Consider the following 18,660-nt stretch of genomic DNA (forward strand, 5'->3'; position numbering starts at 1 on the left):
ACACACATACACACACACGCACACACACAATGCCACATAGTATGTCTGTTATATATATATATATATATATATATATATATATATATATATATGCATAAGTGTATATATCATAAGACTTCTAAACAGTATGCATTATCTATACATTTGTATAGAGAACTCCATAGATGATTCACATGTATTTGCCTACTCTGTTGGGCAAAATTTAAAGAACTCACCATATTTATTATTTTCCCTGTTAAGAGCTTAGTCTATAAAAATACTTTCACTTCAATATAATGGTATAATTTGCTACATAGAAATCAGGATTGCAAACAAAAAATCAAACAGGTATTGGTGTGTGCTAAGTCGCTCAGTCATGTCCAACTCTTTGTGACCCCATGGCCTATGTATCCTGCCAGGCTCCTCTGTCCATGGGATTCTTAGGCAAGAATACTGGGGTGGGTTGCCATGACCTCCTCCAGGGGGTCTTCCGGACCAAGGGATCAAACCCACACCTTCAGCATCTCCTACATTGATACATCTGGCTGACAGTAGGTAACTGAAACCAGGGAAAGAGAAAGCAGTGATAAAAGGATGATGGTGCTCACCCAGTCCTACCAGTCACCACCTTAGGCAACCAGAGCTTCTGGTGCGGGTATTATCAGAGGCTGCACTGGATGAGCCTCTTCATTCCCCAGTTGCACAGCACTTGTGGTCATCTCTTTTCTGCTCTCCCAGGCTAGCAAGGCCTTCCACCTCTTTCCCTGGTTCACCCTCCATACTGCTAACAGAACAGCCACTGGTGAGTGTGAACATGGCTAGGCCAGTTCTGGCTGGAATTTCCCCAGCGGTTCCTTGTGTCAGTAGGGATGAAGTCCATATGGAATTCCATGGCACAGCATATCTTTCATGGCCTGGCCCACTCATATCCTTCTCCTGCTTGCTGTGTGCCTGCCCAGGCGTTTCATGCTATGGAGGGACTTAGCTTACTCAGCGTCACTGGTCCTGGACCCATTCCCCATGGGGGAATGGATATATGCCTCCTGCCATCTTAAAACCCATTTCCTTGGCCACCTTCTTCTGTTGAAGGCTTGGCTCAAAACCATTTCTGTGTGAATTTCTCCGAGACTAGTTATCACCATGTTTCACGTATTGGTGCGGCGGCTGCTGCCGCCGCCAAGTCGCTTCAGTCGTGTCCGACTCTGTGACCCCATAGACGGCAGCCCACCAGGCTCTGCCGTCCCTGAGATTCTCCAGACAAGAACACTGGAGTGGGTTGCCATTTCCTTCTCCAATGCATGCAAATGAAAAGTGAAAGTGAAGTCGTTCAGTCGTGTCCGACTCTTTGCGACCCCATGGACTGCAGCCTACCAGGCTCCTCCGTCCATGGGATTTTTCAGGCAAGAGTACTGGAGTGAGGCGCCATTGCCTTCTCCGCACGTATTGGTGAGGCACGGTAGACGGAAAAAGCAAAAACAGCATTTCAGGCATGGGTGATCCCTCAAATTCTATGCATCCTTCTATATTATTTTTACAAGAAATCACAAGCTTTATTAAATGAAGCTCTGAATATTTCAAATAGATGAACATTTAATGTATTCCTTAATGTGCATGAAATGTAATGTGTGTACTTCTTTGGTCCCTGAACATACTTCAGACAATCTTTGGATTCTCCTTTTCTTCCAGTTTTAGCTTTCCTGACTCAAGTCAGGTTCTCTCATTGTAAGTATCTCACTCCATATCCAACCCTTTTACCACATTCATATGCACCATCATGAAACAGTGGCTTAAATGCATCATGGTCATATGTGGTTTGTTTAACCATCTGTGTCACAAAGCTAACTGAAAACACATCATCAAAATGCTGTTATATTTGTGCCAAAACACAACTCCAGCCCTTTATACTCTAGCACTATGTGGACCCTAAGAAAGAGGATCACAGAATCTCATATAATAAAGGCAAAACAGACAATAAAACATACCTGGAACTGTTGTTCAAGAGGTTTCATACTTCCTGTGCCACTGTAACCATAAACTCTAAAATTATGAGGTAAGAAAGCTCTGTAAAATAAGATTTTCATGGAAAATTAAATAAGTATCTAAGGGAAAATGTGTTTCCTAGATTTTATTTTGAAAAGATATTTCTTTCATTATATTTATTATAGATAGGAAGAGAGACAGAGAGAGAGAAAGGGAGAGAAAGGAGACAGAGAGATTCTCTGAATACAAGAATTTAGTTCTAATTTTGGAGAAGGAAATGGCAACCCACTCCAGTATTCTTGCCTAGAGAATTCCATGGACAGAGAAGTCTGGTGGGCTGCGGTTCATGGTGTCACAGAGAATCAGACACGACTGAGTGACTAACACACACACACACACACACACACACACACACACACACACAGTTCTAATTTGGCTCAAAATTTCTTGTCTTCAGACTTCTCCTCATTCACCTCACTGTCACTGTCCTCCCTGCTGTTTTTTAAACACAGTGGGCATTACCCATTGTGTTTAAACACATTACCCATTGTGTGACAGTGAGGTGAATGGGTAACGACAACCTTATATGCAAAACAGAAAAAGAGACACAGATGTACAGAACAGACTTTGGGACTCTGGGAGAAGGTGAGGGTGGGATGTTCTGAGAGAATAGCATTGAAACAAGTATACTATCAAGGGTGAAACAGATCACCAGCCCAGGGTGGATGCATGAGACAAGTGCTCAGGGCTGGTGCACTGGGAAGACCCAGAGGGATGGGATGGGGAGGGATTCGGGAGGGGGGATGGGGAAGGGGAACACATGTAAATCCATGGCTGATTCATGTCAATGTATGGCAAAAACCACTACAATATTATAAAGTAAATAGCCTCCAACTAATAAAAATAAATTAAAAAAAAAAAACACAAAGTGGGCAGACTTTCTTCTCAAGGTATTTGCACTAGCTGTTGCCTGTTCCTAGGATGTTTTTCAACATAGCTGGTTGTCTCACCTACTTCAAGTCTTTGCTTATATACTTGCATGTCCCTGAGGCTTCTCTCGACAAGTTTATAAAACTTGGTAACTTTCCCAATTATTGAAGCATATGATTTTCAAATGACACTTCTTACTTTGCTCTGTAATTTTGCTTAAGCATGTGTCGCTTTCTAATATTCTTTCTAATCTTTTTAAAATCACATTATTATTAGTCTCATTTGATAATATAAAATTCATATGCATTTTGTTTACTCATGTAATTCAAGCTCTTTAAAAATATCTGGAAAATAATAGTCAACAAATATTGAACTAACATGACATGAAGTCAACAGACAAGGTAGGGCTCTCACTTTAAAACACATTATTTGTAAACATGGGAAGAGGATATTTAAAAGTCTCTATAAAAAGAAAAGGTAGGTGTAGGTATTTCCTTTTCATTTTCCCAACATGTATAGTATAAAAATTGGTGACTGTCATGGCAGTCTGGATTTGTTAAAGCAAAAGATCAAAGAGCCAAACCACTGACAAGCAGACCAAAATTTTCCTCATTCTGGTAGCAAAAAAGAAAATAACACACAATGGAGTGGAGCTCTAGGAAATGCACAGATTCTGGGTTGAAAGCCCTATGAAGAGGCTTAGCTAGTGATTTGCAGGTACTGTTTTTTGGCAAAGAAAGAAGTTATATATCTATGCTTGGCCGAGGGAGGAAGCTATTACTGAGAGGTCTAGAAACCAGCAGAACTTTTGGTGGCTGTGCAGTTCTGGAATAAACATATGAATATTTAAGTTGTATCAAATACATAACTTCTTTCCCTGTAAAATCATTTGCCACATTTTGAAGTTGCACAGAGTAACCAAGGGGCTAAATCTCTGAAAATAAGACCAAATATTTTTTTCAAAATTGATGATATAGACTCAACGAATCCTATTTTATTCAAGCATGATAAAAGCAAAGAAAAATTACACCTACATTACTAGTTTTAAAGGCTGATGAAAACCAAAATAAAACCTTCTAAGTATCAAGAAGAAAAAGATGTTCCCTTTAAAGAAGAGCACTAAACTAAGACTGAGAACTTAAGTTGTCAATACAAAAGAGGAAAGCCAGAAGACAATGAAATAAATACTTTTAAAGGACAAAAGTCATTTTAAAAAGGTCATCCCAGAAGTTATTCCAGCAAAAAAGTTTTTAAGAATAAGGTTAGACACAGTTGTAAAAAAAAATGTACATATGAACACCAAGAGGGAAAAGAGAGGGGTGGAATGAATTAGGAGACTGGGATTGATGTATATACACTGTTGACACTATGTATAAAATAGATGACTAACGAGAACCTACGGTATAGCACAGGGAACTAACTACTCAGTGGTCTGTGGTGGCCTAAATGGGAAGGAAATCTGAAAAAGAGGGGATATATGTATATGTATGGCTGGTTCACTTTGTTGTGCAGTAGAAACTAACGCAATATTGTAAACCAACTATACTCACATAAAAATTATCTTCTTTCTTTTCTTGATTTTTTTTAAGATTTATTTTTAATTGGAGGATAATTGCTTTACAATGTTGTGTTGGCTTCTGATGTGCAATGTGAATCAGCCATAAGTACACATATATCCCTCTCCCTCCTGAAAGCCCCCCTTCAGCCCCTTCCACCCCATCATCTAGGTCATCACAGAGCACCAGGCTGAGCTCCCTGTGACATACAGCAGCTGCCCACTAGCTATCTGTTTTATACATGGTATTGCATATGTTCCACTGCTACTCTCTCAATTCATCTAATTTTTTTTTAAGAGATTTAACTGCCCACAAAGGGGAAAGTGAGGTGAAGATAGGGCAGAGAGAGATTTGAAAGATGCTGGCCCTGAAGAGTCAAATGATAAGGTCACAGGCCAAGGAAAGCTGGCAACCACCAGAAGCAGGGAGGAGTGGAAGACACACTATGCCTCCCCCAGGGAGCATAGTCCTGCTGACATCTTAATTTTGTCTCAGGGATGCTAATTTCAGAAATCTGGCCTCCAAAAATGTGAGGCAATACATTTCTATTGTTGTAATCTACTCTGTTTGTGGTGATTTGTTACAATTGACACAGGAAACTGTATGTGTATGTTCTAGAAAATTTAGAAAAATGTACATAGAAAAAAAATCACTTGCAATCCCACTGTTCAGGAATTTTACTGTGAACGTTTTTGGTGAACTTCTTTCTAAATCCTTACTTTTAAACATAAGTATATATGTATATGTGTGTGTATATATATATATGTATATATATAATAATTTTTGTATATTTTCAACTTAAGTAAATTTGATATACAATAAATTGAAATATTTAAAGTAAGAAAAAGAATCAGGCTAATATTTAACACTGAATGCAAGCTAATCAAAAACAAGCAGACCTACAATAGAAGTGAAGAGAATTCCTGAGACATAAAGAAACTAACTGCAGATAGAAACAAATGTAGGAAAAATGAAGAGCGCCACAATGGGTAAATTCATGCTTAATTATAAAGGGACATTGACTGTACAAAAGATAATTGTTACATTGGGGCTTAAAAGCATATAAGAAAAATAATGAAAAAGTAGAAAAGTGAAATGAAAAAGGCTTAATGATCTAACAACTTATGTGTGTGTGTGTTAGTTCCTCAGTTGTGTCTGACTCTTTGACCCCATGGACTGTAGACCACTTAGGCTCCTCCGTCCATGGAATTCTCCAGGCAAACAGTGGAGTGGGTAGCCATTTTTTTTCCCAGGGGGTCTTTCCAACCCAGGTATTGAACCAGGATCTCCTGCATGGCAGGCAGATTCTTTACCATCTGAGCCACCAAGGAAGCCCCCAACAATGTTGAGTAACTAGTACAAGTAATAATTTATATTAGATTCAATAACTCAGGAATTAATATGATAGTCTAGAGAAACTACTAAAGAATAGAAAAAGATATATAACAAAGAATTTAATTGAAAGAAAATGGTATAATATAAAATAATAGATTCATTAAAATGGAGACTATGAAGGAAAAAGGAATACAAAATAAAATGTACAAAAGACAAAAATGACTTCAGACATAATATAGAAAATCAAAGGATCAAGAAAAACAAGAGCATCTTCAAATTGTTGAACACAGCTATACTTAGTACAGTACTTAATACTGTGTGATATCTGTACAGATAAATAGGGCTTGGGAGTAAACCTAAAATTAGAGAAAATAGTCCAGAAAGAGATCCCTGTCATAAACACTCTCTTGAATGATGACAAACATTTCGTTACAGTCAAATGGGAAAATTATGTTTTCAATAGCATGTGTTGGATTCATTGGAGGGTAATACAAAAAAATATTCAAATCTGGACTCCCATGCTCATAAAACACACAAACATGAATTCTGGATGAATCCTAGAGTTGAGTATGAAAATGAAAACAATAAACACTATTAGACAAAAGTGGCAGCTTGAATTCATGACTGTATGGAGACAGATTTCTTTCAATATATGAAAATAATAATACCTACAAAGAAGATAATAATTTGGATTGCATTAAAAAAGAGTTTCAGACTCAATTAAAAAAATTCCTGACTGAATAAAAAATTGAAAGAGAATGATAGGAAAAATTCCTCCAAAAGTACTATGTAGATTCATTGAAGTCACAATCAATATCTATGGACATTTCTTTGTGGAAGAGTTTTTTGTAAAATATATGAAAATGAAAGTGGCAAAAGCCAGAATATTCTTGATGAAGATAATATAAAGAGACAGACTGACTAAAACTTTTAATAAAGGGCCCATAGAAAAAAGACCACTAGAGTTTTGACTTTTCTTTATTCCTGAATATGGTGTGCTTTTTTTTTTTTTTTAACTAATTTCCTCAGCTTGTATGGGATTGAGTTTGGGTAATTACAGTTATATTCCACATCCTTAATACTTTCTGATGTGTAAACTAATTTAAAACTCACTGTTCTTTCCACTCAAAAATCCACTATGTTCTTTCAAACTAAGTTGAATATGAGAACTTGAAAACAAGTCATATTTATGTATTAATGAAAACTTCAAGATAATTAATATATGTGCTTAAAAGATTTTTCTGAAGCATAAAATAAGAGACAAATAGCCAGCAACTGAAAATATTAAAGAATGCAAAATAATTACTTTCTGAATAAATATAAATAGTAATTATAAATAGAACAAAGAAAAGGTGATAAAATAATGTAGGTCACCTACTTTTGCATTAGGTTCACAGTGTATATTTTCCCTTCAATTAAAATGTTGTAGGATACCTGGCAGGAGAGTGGATTAAAAAGGCAAAAGAAAAGTGAGAAAAATGTTATAAAGGAAAGCTATCTTTTATGCTACCAATAATCACATCCTATAGCACACTAATACAATAAAAAGAGGAAAATTTATAATTTAATATTGACTTATTCCAATGGAATCAGATATTAAAATATTTGCTTCATTTTAAAGAGATGTAATAATATAATTTGTGCAGTTTTTTTTCATTTTTAATGCTTAACCAATAAGATAGAACCTAAAACATTGATTATTTTAATCTGTAAGGGTGTTTAATAATGAACTTATTGAAAAATTTGCACTTAAAAGAATATAATTACTCAAAAGAACATTTATGTAGTATAGCAAAGAATTAACTGCACATGCTTGATATTTATAGATTTTATAAAATTTGTTCCAAGTTTGGATGCACTATTCATTGATTTTGTTAATATTACGATAAATTTTGCCTGATAAATAATGGTTGTATAGTAAATGCTAACTTTACTCTTTGCTTTGTACAATTTTTCTTATTTTTGTGTTAGACCTTTCCATTCCCTTGTGATTTAGTTGTTTCTCTTGTAGGCATATATTTTAAAATCCAATTTGAAAGGTATGTGATTTCTGATAAACTTAATCAAAGTACAAAGTTTTATTTAAAATTTAATTCTCCATTGTATCAAGATATATGTGTGTTTTGTATTCTTTTATTTGTTACAATTACAATTGCATCTTCAATTTATTTTGAGTTATACATATCCATACTTTTCACCAGTTCCTGCTTTTATGTTGCTCTTTGTCTCAGTTTCAATTTCTACCTGCTGAAGCACATTATTTAAAATATTTTCTTCTCTTGTAATCTGAAAGTGTTAATGTACTCTAATTTCTAATAAGCTGCATTTATTCTGTGTTGTGATACCTGATCTCAGTTCATCTATGTTTAATGTAACCTCTTCTCCAGACTTTTTCTCTCTCTTTTCTAGGAATTCTAACTATTCCGTACCTATAAGCCTCTAATTCCCCCGTTTCTGTTTAGCCATTTACATGTTGTATCTGTTTATTTCTTCAGCTGTCTCTGTTCTACTGTTAATTCTTGATTTTACATGCATATCTTTCAATATAGAAATTCCACTCAGTTATTTTTAAAATCTTCTAGTCTTTTTTAAGTTGAATATTCTCTTATGATAATTTCTTGATTATAATAATTATAAATATAACACACTGCATATTGTGTTTGCAGCATTTGTGAAATCGGTAGGTATGATAACTTCATCAGTTCAAAAAATACTATTAATCCCTTATTATGTATCCATTACCATTCTAGGCATTGGAATTAGAGATATTAACAAAATAGTCAAAAATTTTCCCTCATGAATTTGACAGTTGAGGAAAGACTTCTCTTCTACTTCTCTTATGGGAATTACTGTCATTGAATCTGGTGAAACCTGGCTGAAGACATTTCCCTCTTAAGTAGGTTCCGTGCATATTTTCTAATATGACCAAGTAATTCCATAGATTTTTTCCATAAAACATAAAACACTCTTAAAATGCTGCTAAATGTCTCACTTCTTGTTTTCTATTTAAGTAGTTTAAAGTTTTCATTAAATACATATTCCCTTATAAATTATATATTGACAATTTTAGGCTTGTAATATCTGTGTTAGGGTGAGCAGTAAGTAGTTGCTAAGTAAGTATTTGCATTCAAATTATCTAAACATTTACTACTCAATCAAAAAGAAAATTCAGGTGTAGTGTTTCAAAAACCATACTTCACTTCTTTAGAAATTATTCTGGAAATTAATTAAAAAAAGATAAGAATCTTTCTAATTGAGTCAAAGAATAAAAAAGAGAAAACTAATACCTGAACCAAGACAAACTAAGATGGCATGAAAAAAATTCTTAATGATTAACATATTTGCAATTAAGATATAAAGATTATTCATGTAACATTTCATTAAATCAAATGCTTATCATTCCATATAAGGATGCCATAGGTTTACTAAACAACAACTAAAAATCCTCCAAATCTTGCATGGTGAGTGAGGGTTGAGAGACTCCAAATGGGTCAAGTCAGAGATTATTGAGACACCCAAGAGGGAAACATTTAGAAGATGGGCCTTGGGACTTTAACATAAGCATCACTTCACCATATTTCTATGAAACACTGTTAATCTTGGTTCATTTTCAAAAGGGCTTTTTCACTTAAGAAAAATTAGGGATAAATATAAAATTCAGAAAGTGTGCAAGGATGAAAAGCACCAGGTTTACTTATTAGGAACAAAATATTCACATGCTTTTTTAGTTCGTGGAAAATGTTAGTGCTTTAATTACATGTGTTTCTACTCCTCCACTTGATGTTGACCGTATTTTCTCCGGAACTGTGAACTGCGCACGTAGTCTTTCAGAATCTGCAAGGTGCAAAATGTTTTACTGGGCAACATCCATCACCTCACAGCTTCCTTCATTATTTCCTCATCTAAACCCATAATATTCTACATGCTGCCCCTCATTTCTGCTCTCTTTTCAAGTACCCTCAATATCCACTTCTTTCTAGAATTACAACTCTTTTCAAGAGAAATAAGCATGCTTCTTTAGGAATATTGCCCTGTGGGCAGGTTCCGGTAACCCTGAGGCAAGGGGTTCAAGTATTATTAGAACAAAGAAAGTCAGATCCTTTGGACTTTCCAAATATAGAATCCAGAGATCAAAAACTCAGGGCAGTCTGTGAAACAATCAACTTAAGGTGTGTACTCCAGCCCCGGCATCGGCATCGCACGTATTTACTACGGTCTCAAGAAGAGTGGTCAAGACCCTCGCGACCAAAGTGGATTTTGACTGGGGAAGGAGGCAATGCGGGAGTGTTTTCGGACTTAATAGTTGGAGCTCCCGTCAAGAAAGCATTTTCCCAGAGACAGCCGGCCTCTCAGAGGGAAAGGAGCCCTGACATCCCCAACAGGTCAGAAGAGGGAATTTGCACTTACTGTCGTCTGTCTGAAGCCCGGTGAGCCCCAGGAGCAGAGACAGAAGGCACAACATGGCTTGATGTCCTGGACGCCGGCCGAGTGACGGCCGTTGGCTCGACTGCAGGGCGGTTGGCGCGCGCGAGGAGGCGCGCCCCGGCCCCGGCCACGCACATGGCCGGAGGCAGGCGGCGCGGGGAGCCGCGGGTCCAGACTCCGGATGCTGTGTGTTGTTCAACGTGGGCGGCCTGGGCCCCTGAGCCTATGCTGGAGGAGGCTGCAATCCGGTGCGACTCTGCCTTCTGGCTAAGAAAGTGCAGAATCACTTTTGAAACAGAAGGTTGAAGCAGCAGCTAATGAACAGGAAGGTTCATCTGTACCTTACCTGAACTTTTGCATATAATATATTGTGTACAAATATATATATATATATATATTTATCAATAAACATATTAGATACATAATAAATATTTATGTACATCTCAATATTCAAGTGAATAGACCAGTATAATTAATACCTAGATCCAGATTAAAAAATAACATATAGAAATACCAAAGCTGCCAGACTGTGACAACTGTCAGCAGCCCCTGATAATCACTACTTCTAAGACTATAGTTTTGTCTGTTTTTCAACTTATATAAATGGAGCTAATCATCATATATTCTTTCTATGTTTAAGTTCTTTTAACAGTATTAGGAGATCCATACATATTGTGAATAGTAACAGCTATTTTTTTCTCTTGTTGCTGTATAGCGTGCATTGAATGAATGTCTGTTTTTTTCTATTTTACTATTGATTATAATTTTATTCACTATAGTTGCAGCTATTAAAAAACATATTTGGCATAATACCTTCCAGGTCCATATCTGTTGTTGCAAATGATACTATGCTTGCTGAAATAAATCAGACAGAAAAAGACAAATACTGTATGTTATCACTTATATTTGGAGTCTTAAAAATCAAACAAACAAATGAGTATAAAGAAACAAACTCACAGATATAGCAAGCAAACTACAAAGTGGGGAGGAGAAAGTGGGGAAAGAGTGAAAGGGGTATGGGATTAAGAGGTACAAACTCCTTTGTATAAAATAAATGAGCTACAAGGATATAATGCACAGCACAGAGAATATAGTCAATATTTTATAATAACTTTAAATTGAGTATAATCTATAAAAATTCTTGAATCACTATGTTGTACACCTCAAACTAATATAATATTGTAAACCAACTATACTTCAATTTAAAAAAATATTTTGGATCAGTGAAAATAACCAAAAACCAAAAAAAACAAAAAGAAAAACAACTATGTTTGGCCCTTCTATTTCCTTAAGGTCTGTCAATTTTTGATTCTTGTATTTTGAAGATGTATCATTTTTTAATATGCCCAGTTAGAGATATTTTGTCTTCTTGAATAATTGATCTTTATCATTATAAATACCACTTTTTACTTAGGTATATGCCACTTAGTGATTTACACTGGGTGTATTTCTAGAGTAAAGTTGCTGGATCATAGTGTGTATGTTAGTAGGTACAATCAAAAAGTTTTCTAAGGTTACTGTATTAATTTGTACATTCCCGCCAGAAATGTACAAGAATTACATTTCATATCAATGCTTACATTTGTTTTTGTTTTAATGCTTATTTCATTTTAGTCATTTTGGTGGACCTGTAGATGTTGTACATTTTTGTTTTAATTTTTATTTTCATGGTGAGTTTTAGCACATGTTTATATGTTTATTTGCTATTTATATAGTTTTGGTAAATACCTGTTTGAAAACTTGGTCCATTTTCCAATTAAGTGGCCATGTGTCTCCTTTATTATATGTCGATCTTATTAATAGGTTCTAGATATGATGCCTTCATTGGATACAATAGTCACAAATATCTTCTTCACTGGAGTTTGTATCATTGGGCTTTTGTAGATACCCATGCGAGATCAGAAATTTATATTTTTCCAATTTGCTGGGATTTTCATAATAGATATCTTATCAGGGAAGTTGGATTTTATCTAAACCTTTATTTTGTATAAATTGATCATATAGTTTTTTCCATTTTCTATTGATGTTGTGAATTAAACTTACTGATTTTCCAGTGTTGAACATATTTGTATTCCTGGAATACATACGATATTGTCATGATGCATTATGATCTGATGCAATGATGATCTGCCATCATTTTGTTTAGAATTTTTGCATTCAAATTAATAAATATTTGCCTGTTATTTTTACCTTAATGAAGCTACTGTTTTTGGTATCAGAGATATGCTGGAGCTGTAAAATAAATTGGATTATTGCCGAGGTCCAGCCCCGGCAGGTCCAGGAACACCCAAGGGATGAGTGGTGTCGGCGAGGAAGAAGACAGACACACGCAGAGGTTGCGTAGACAAGGTAGGTTTTTTTGTTTGTTTGTTTGTTTTTTTAGGATAGCTCAGTTTTTATAGAATGAATGTTACCTCACCCTTAAGTCACCACATATTACATCAGATATTGGTTTCGTGCTCTTGTCAATATTTTTTTTCCCCATGTTTTTCCCCTATGCATTTATCTAGAACATTTTCGATTACAGGGTTTTTTCTTAAATGTCCCTTACATAGTCTTCTTGCCTCAATGGCCTAACATTTTCATTCTAACAAAATAAAGTTCTACAAATCTCAGGTATAGCGTAAATTCTTTGGACAATAAAACAATACATGGGAAGGGTCATAGTAACATGTTTGAGATTTCTGAGAATAGTACCATGTGAAAACCCTGATATTTTTCTTTACCTGAAACCACAAAATCTCAATTTACAATGATTGACTATTAAATAGCAAAAACATTTCTAAAGCAGCAAAACACCTCTATTAATAGTGAGATAATGGCAGTGAAGCTGGTTAATATAAATCTTCTATTGAAATCCTATGTACCCCATTTCCTAACTCTACAAAAATACCCATAATACCCCATGTTATTTAAAGAAAGGGAAACAATGAACAAATAGCAGCAAAGAAATAGAAATAATGAAAACCCTCTCAACTAAAGAGCAAGTAAACTGAAGCAGTATATCTACTTCTAAATCTAAATGCCTCTACTCTTTTCTATTCTAGAACATTATAATCGTTTAAGCAAGCAGCCAAACTATACCTGTGGCCTTTTCCTTCTTTTTTTTGACTTTGATGTTTATGGTCATGTCCTGAGCCAGAACAATCATGAGAATTTCCAAAAAGGCTTGGACTTTTCCAGGGAGGCCTTATTACTATATATTATATTTCCAAAAATTAATAGAAAGCCCAACAACAGTAAGACAGAAGGAAGAAAGGGACATACCGGACCCCCGGGACAACCTCGAGGGGAAGAACTGCCTTGCAGATTCCTTTCTCATCCTGGCGGCTCCCGAGGGGACATATTGGGCCCCCAGGGCAGCCCTATGTGAGGAAGAGCTGCCTTGCAGGTTCCTCTCTCATCCCATGACCTTGTCACGGACTGGGCGCACCCCGGCGGCTCCCAACAGGCTATATTATCCCTTTATTATTTGAGTCAGTGTAATGTTATTTTTTTTCTTTTAATATTTCTTTAAACTTAGAAGTGGAGTGATCTGGATAATCAGCTCAAGATGGTAGAATAGGAAAATGTGATCTCACTCCCTTCTTAAAAAAAACACCCAGATCACAACAAACTATTGAGCAATCATTGTCAAAAAATTCTGTGTGTGCTGAGTCACTCAGTCATGTCAGACTCTTTGTGACTTTATGGAATGTAGCCTGGCAGGCTCCTCTATCCATGGCATTTTCCCAGCAAGAATATTGCAGTGGGTTGACATTTCCTCCCCTAGGAGATCTTCCCCACCTGGGGATCAAATCCCTATCTCTTGTAGCTCCTCCATTGGCAGGTAGAATGAGCCGCCTGGAAACTCCTCCCAAAACTCTGAAACCTACCAAAAAAAGATCCCCTGTATCCTAAAAAAAAAAAGAAACCACAACAAGATGGTTGGAGTGGCACAATCATGATAAAATTAAATCCTATACCAGTTAGGTGGGTGACCCATAAACTGGAAAACAATAGTATATCACAGAAGTTATACCACAGGAGTGAAATTTCTGAGTCCCATATCAGGATTCCCAGCTTGGGGGGTCTGGCAATGAGAGGAAAAGTCCCCAGAGAATCTGGCTTTGAAGGCCAGTGCGGTATGATCCCAGAACTTCCACAGGACTGAAGGAAACAGAAACTCCACTACTGGAGGGTGCACACAAAGTCTCATTTGCACCAGGACCCAGGGGAAAAAGCAGTGACCCCATCAAACACTGAGCCAGACCTAGCTGCTGGTGTTGGACAGGCAGCAGCAGTTTGGGGAAGACTCTACTGGTGTGAGCCCTCCAAGAGGCTGCCGTGAGCTCATCAAGCAGCCTGTGGTCTCCAGTGCTGGGTTGCTTTGGGGCAAACAACCAACAGCGTGGGAACACAGCCCCACCTATCAGCAGACAAGTGGCTTAAACTCTCCCTGAGCACAGTCCTACCTGTGAGAGGGACAAGACCAAGCTACACCCACCCCCGAGCAGGAATCCATTCCTCTCATCAAGAACCCTGTTCTAGCATCTTAGCCTCATCCATGAGAGGGCAGATAGCCAAAGCAACAACTACAATCCAGGGCCTGCAGAATGGAAACTGTGATCACAGAAAGTTAGTCAAGATTGGCAGAGGAATGGGTCCCAGATGAAGGAACAAGATGAAACTGCAGAAGAACAGCAAAGTGAAGTGGAGCTAGCCAACTCCCAGAAAAAGAATTCAGAATAATGATAGTGAAGATGATCAAGATCTCAGAAAAAGATTGAAGGCAAGGATTGAGAAGATGCAAAAAATATTTAACAAAGATGTAGAGGAACTAAAGAACAAACAAACAGATATGAACAATACAATAACTGAAATAATTAAAACAAACAAACAAACTAGAGGAATAAATAGGAGAATAAATGAGGCAGAAAAGCAGAGAAGTAACCCGGAAGAGAGAGTGGTGGAAATTACTGCTACAGAACAAAATAAAGAAAAAAGAATGAAAATAAATGAAGATTTCCTAAGAGATCTCTGGGACAGCATTAAAGGCACCAATATTCATATTACATGCATCCCTGGTATTTGAAGAGATGACAGCTGAAAACTTCCCTCACATGAGAAAGGAAATAGGCACCCAAGTGGAGGATGTGCAGAGTCCCAGGCAGAACAAGGCCGAGGAGGAACACGCCAAGACACACAGAAGTCAAACAGATGAAACTAATGACAAAGAAAAAGTATTAAAAGCAACGAGGTAAAAAATGATAATAATCAAGGGAATTCCCATAAGGTCATCAGCTGATTTCCCAGCAGAAACTCTGCAGGCCTGATGGAGTGCGTGATATACTTAAAGTGATGAGAGGGAAGAACCTGTGCTGTGCCATGCCAAGGTGCTTCCATCATGTTCAATTCTTTATGACCCCATGGACTGTAGCCCACCAGGCTCCTCTGTGAGGGATTCTCTAGGCAAGAACTTTGGAGTGGGTTACTGGAGAACCTTCGACCAAGAATATTCTTCCCAGCAAAGCTCTCATTCAGATTTGATGGAGGAATCAAAAGCTGAATAGACAAGCAAAATCTAAATAAGATAATTCAGCACCACCAGATTAGCTTTGCAACACTGAAGAAACTTCTCTAGGCAGGAAAGAGATGAGCAACTTAAAACAACCTTCTTACACATATAGGCTGCCTTCTAGAAGTAGAGTGATTTGGATTTAAGATTTTCTTTGTGAGACAGATTTTTTTTTTTAATATTGTAGTGGGTTTTGTCATACATTGACATGAATCAGCCATGGATTTACATGTATTCCCCATCCCGATCCCCCCTCCCACCTCCTTCTCTACCCGATCCCTCTGGGTCTTCTCAGTGCACCAGGCCCGAGCACTTGTCTCATGCATCCAACCTGGGCTGGTGATCTGTTTCACTATAGATAATATACATGTTTTGATGCTGTTCTATCGAAACATCCCACCCTCGCCTTATCCCACAGAGTCCAAAAGTCTGTTCTGAACATCTGTGTCTCTTTTTCTGTTTTTCATATAGGGTTATCATTACCATCTTTCTAAATCCCATATATATATGTGTTAGTATGCTGTAATGTTCTTTATCTTTCTGGCTTACTTCACTCTGTATAAGGGGCTCCAGTTTCATCCATCTTAGAACTGATTCAAATGAATTCTTTTTAATGGCTGAGTAATATTCCATGGTGTAAATGTACCACAGCTTCCTTATCCATTTGTATGCTGATGGGCATCTAGGTTGCGTCCATGTCCTGGCTATTATAAACAGCGCTGCAATGAACATTGGGGTGCATGCATCTCTTTCAGATCTGGTTTCCTTGGTGTGTATGCCCAGAAGCAGTATTGCTGGGTCATATGGCAGTTCTATTTCCAATTTTTTAAGAAATCTCCATACTGTTCTCCATAGCGGCTGTACTAGTTTGCATTCCCACCAACAGTGTAAGAGGGTTCCCTTTTCTCCACACCCTCTCCAGCATTTATTGCTTGTAGACTTTTGGATAGCAGCCATCCTGACTGGCGTGTAATGGTACCTCATTGAGGTTCTGATTCGCATTTCTCTGATAATGAGTGATGTTGAGCATCTTTTCATCTGTTTGTTAGCTATCTGTGTGTCTTCTTTGGAGAAATGTCTGTTTAGATCTTTGGCCCATATTTTGGTTGGGTCATTTGTTTTTCTGGAATTGAGCTGCAGGAGTTGCTTGTATATTTTTGAGATTAATCCTTTGTCTGTTTCTTCATTTGCTATTATTTTCTCCCATTCTGAGGGCTGTCTTTTCACCTTGCTTATAGTTTCCTTTGTAGTGCAAAAGCTTTTAAGTTTCATTAGGTCCCATTTGTTTATTTTTGCTTTCATTTACAATATTCTGGGAGGTGGGTCATAGAGGATCCTGCTGTGATTTATGTTGGAGAGTGTATTGCCTGTGTTCGTGAGATAGATTTTTATTGTTGCTTTATTGCTTGGTTTTGATTTTTACTTATACATCTCCTGTCTTTACAAATATTTGGATATTCTCTTTATATTTATTAGGAAAAAATCTGTTTCTAATGGAAATGGTCTACTTCTTCTAAGATGTTGATTTTATTGGCCAGAGTTGTTCAAAGACCCTTCTCCCATATCATTCTTTTAAGATGTGTAGAAGTTGTAGAGCCTTCCTCTCAACATCCCAGAACTTGGAAGGGGAGTGTGTGAGAATCACGAGCTATTGGAGAGAGCAGACCCATGGGTCCTCTCTTGAGATGGGAGTGAGTCCCAGGGCTTTGGGAATCTGAGGGCAGTCTGTGGCAGGAGTGCATGATGGAATGTTTGTTTGGGATGGAACAACCTTCCAGGTTCGAAAGAGACCAACTTTCTTGTTTTCTACTTGAGGATTATGGAGGTAGAAGGACTGAAGCTGAGCAGGACCCTGTGGGGCCCTCCTGGGCACAAAAGTCTTTCCATGTCTCCCATTTCTTATTTGAAGGAAAAAGACTTTCAGCTTCCTCGACCTTCCAGGAGTTCCAAAGGGCATATTCAAACAGTTGCTAACCAGGGAAGTGAGGGAAGGCAGGAAGAAACAATAGTGCAACAAGGGGCCTGGCTCGGTTTCTCCTCGGGTGATGTGCCTAGTAGTTTGTACATACCTTTAGTTCTTCAGCAGGAACTAGGGCCGCCTCAACCCAGACAGAGGCGGTCACTTCAGGCTGAGCGCAAGCAAGTGGACCCACACTGATTGGAAAGGCTGATGACTGAGATGGCTGGAACACAACCCTGTTATCTGACCACCAACCAGTCAGAGGGAAGTTCCACACCTCACAGCCCTTGCCCCAAATTTTACCTATAAAAACTCTTCCCCTAAAAGTATCAGTGAGTTTGGGGTTTTTGAACATTAGCTGTTGGTCCTCCTTGGCCCTTACAATAAGCTTTTCTCTGCTCCAAACTCTGAAGTTTCTACTCTGAGTCGGACACAGGAACTTGGGTTCGAGAACAGAATCAATAGACACGAGCCTGCATACTTTCACTCACAGGATTTACTTTGCTTTGTGAAATTGAAAGCTTTAGGCCATCACAAAAGGAAGAAGAGAAGTTTTTTTTTTTCTTTGTTCTTGAATCATGCCAGTTTCTTGCTAATATCTTTTCTCCAAGCTGTGGTTTTTTGTTTGTTTGTTTAGTCACTGCTGTAAAAGAAATATAGAAAAATAGAAATGCTACATTTTATAAGTTGTTAATAAAAGCTTTCTAATTTCACTTCACAGCTACATGCATATCAATTAAATAGTCTACAAAGACGATTTATACTGTCACAATTTATTTCTGTGCTCCATACAATTTGCAAACCCAAATGTTTTTTGTTTCTTTTCATTTTTCTCCCCTAAATGATCTGTGATAGGCATGTTAGAAGTCAATAGTATAAACTAGTGTTAATATATGTCTCGTTTACACAAGTTTTATATGAGTCAAAGAAAATCATGA

The 18,660-nt window shown here is 37.3% G+C and overlaps 1 protein-coding gene across 1 annotated transcript in view; it reads right to left on the minus strand.

Annotated features, from left to right (window-relative positions):
- ADAM2 (ADAM metallopeptidase domain 2) overlaps nucleotides 1-10,242 on the minus strand; it is a 109,887-nt gene extending 99,645 nt beyond the window's left edge. Inside the window, exons 1-4 of the mRNA XM_061134911.1 lie at nucleotides 10,188-10,242; nucleotides 9,538-9,614; nucleotides 7,159-7,214; nucleotides 1,962-2,040 (exon numbers count right to left, since the gene is read on the minus strand). Coding sequence (XP_060990894.1) covers nucleotides 1,962-2,040; nucleotides 7,159-7,214; nucleotides 9,538-9,614; nucleotides 10,188-10,242 — 267 coding nt within the window. The remainder of the gene's footprint in view (nucleotides 1-1,961; nucleotides 2,041-7,158; nucleotides 7,215-9,537; nucleotides 9,615-10,187) is intronic.
- Between the last annotated feature and the right edge of the window lie 8,418 nt (nucleotides 10,243-18,660).

Source organism: Dama dama, chromosome 32 (genome assembly GCF_033118175.1).
Source record: "Dama dama isolate Ldn47 chromosome 32, ASM3311817v1, whole genome shotgun sequence".
Taxonomy (NCBI): domain Eukaryota; kingdom Metazoa; phylum Chordata; class Mammalia; order Artiodactyla; family Cervidae; genus Dama; species Dama dama.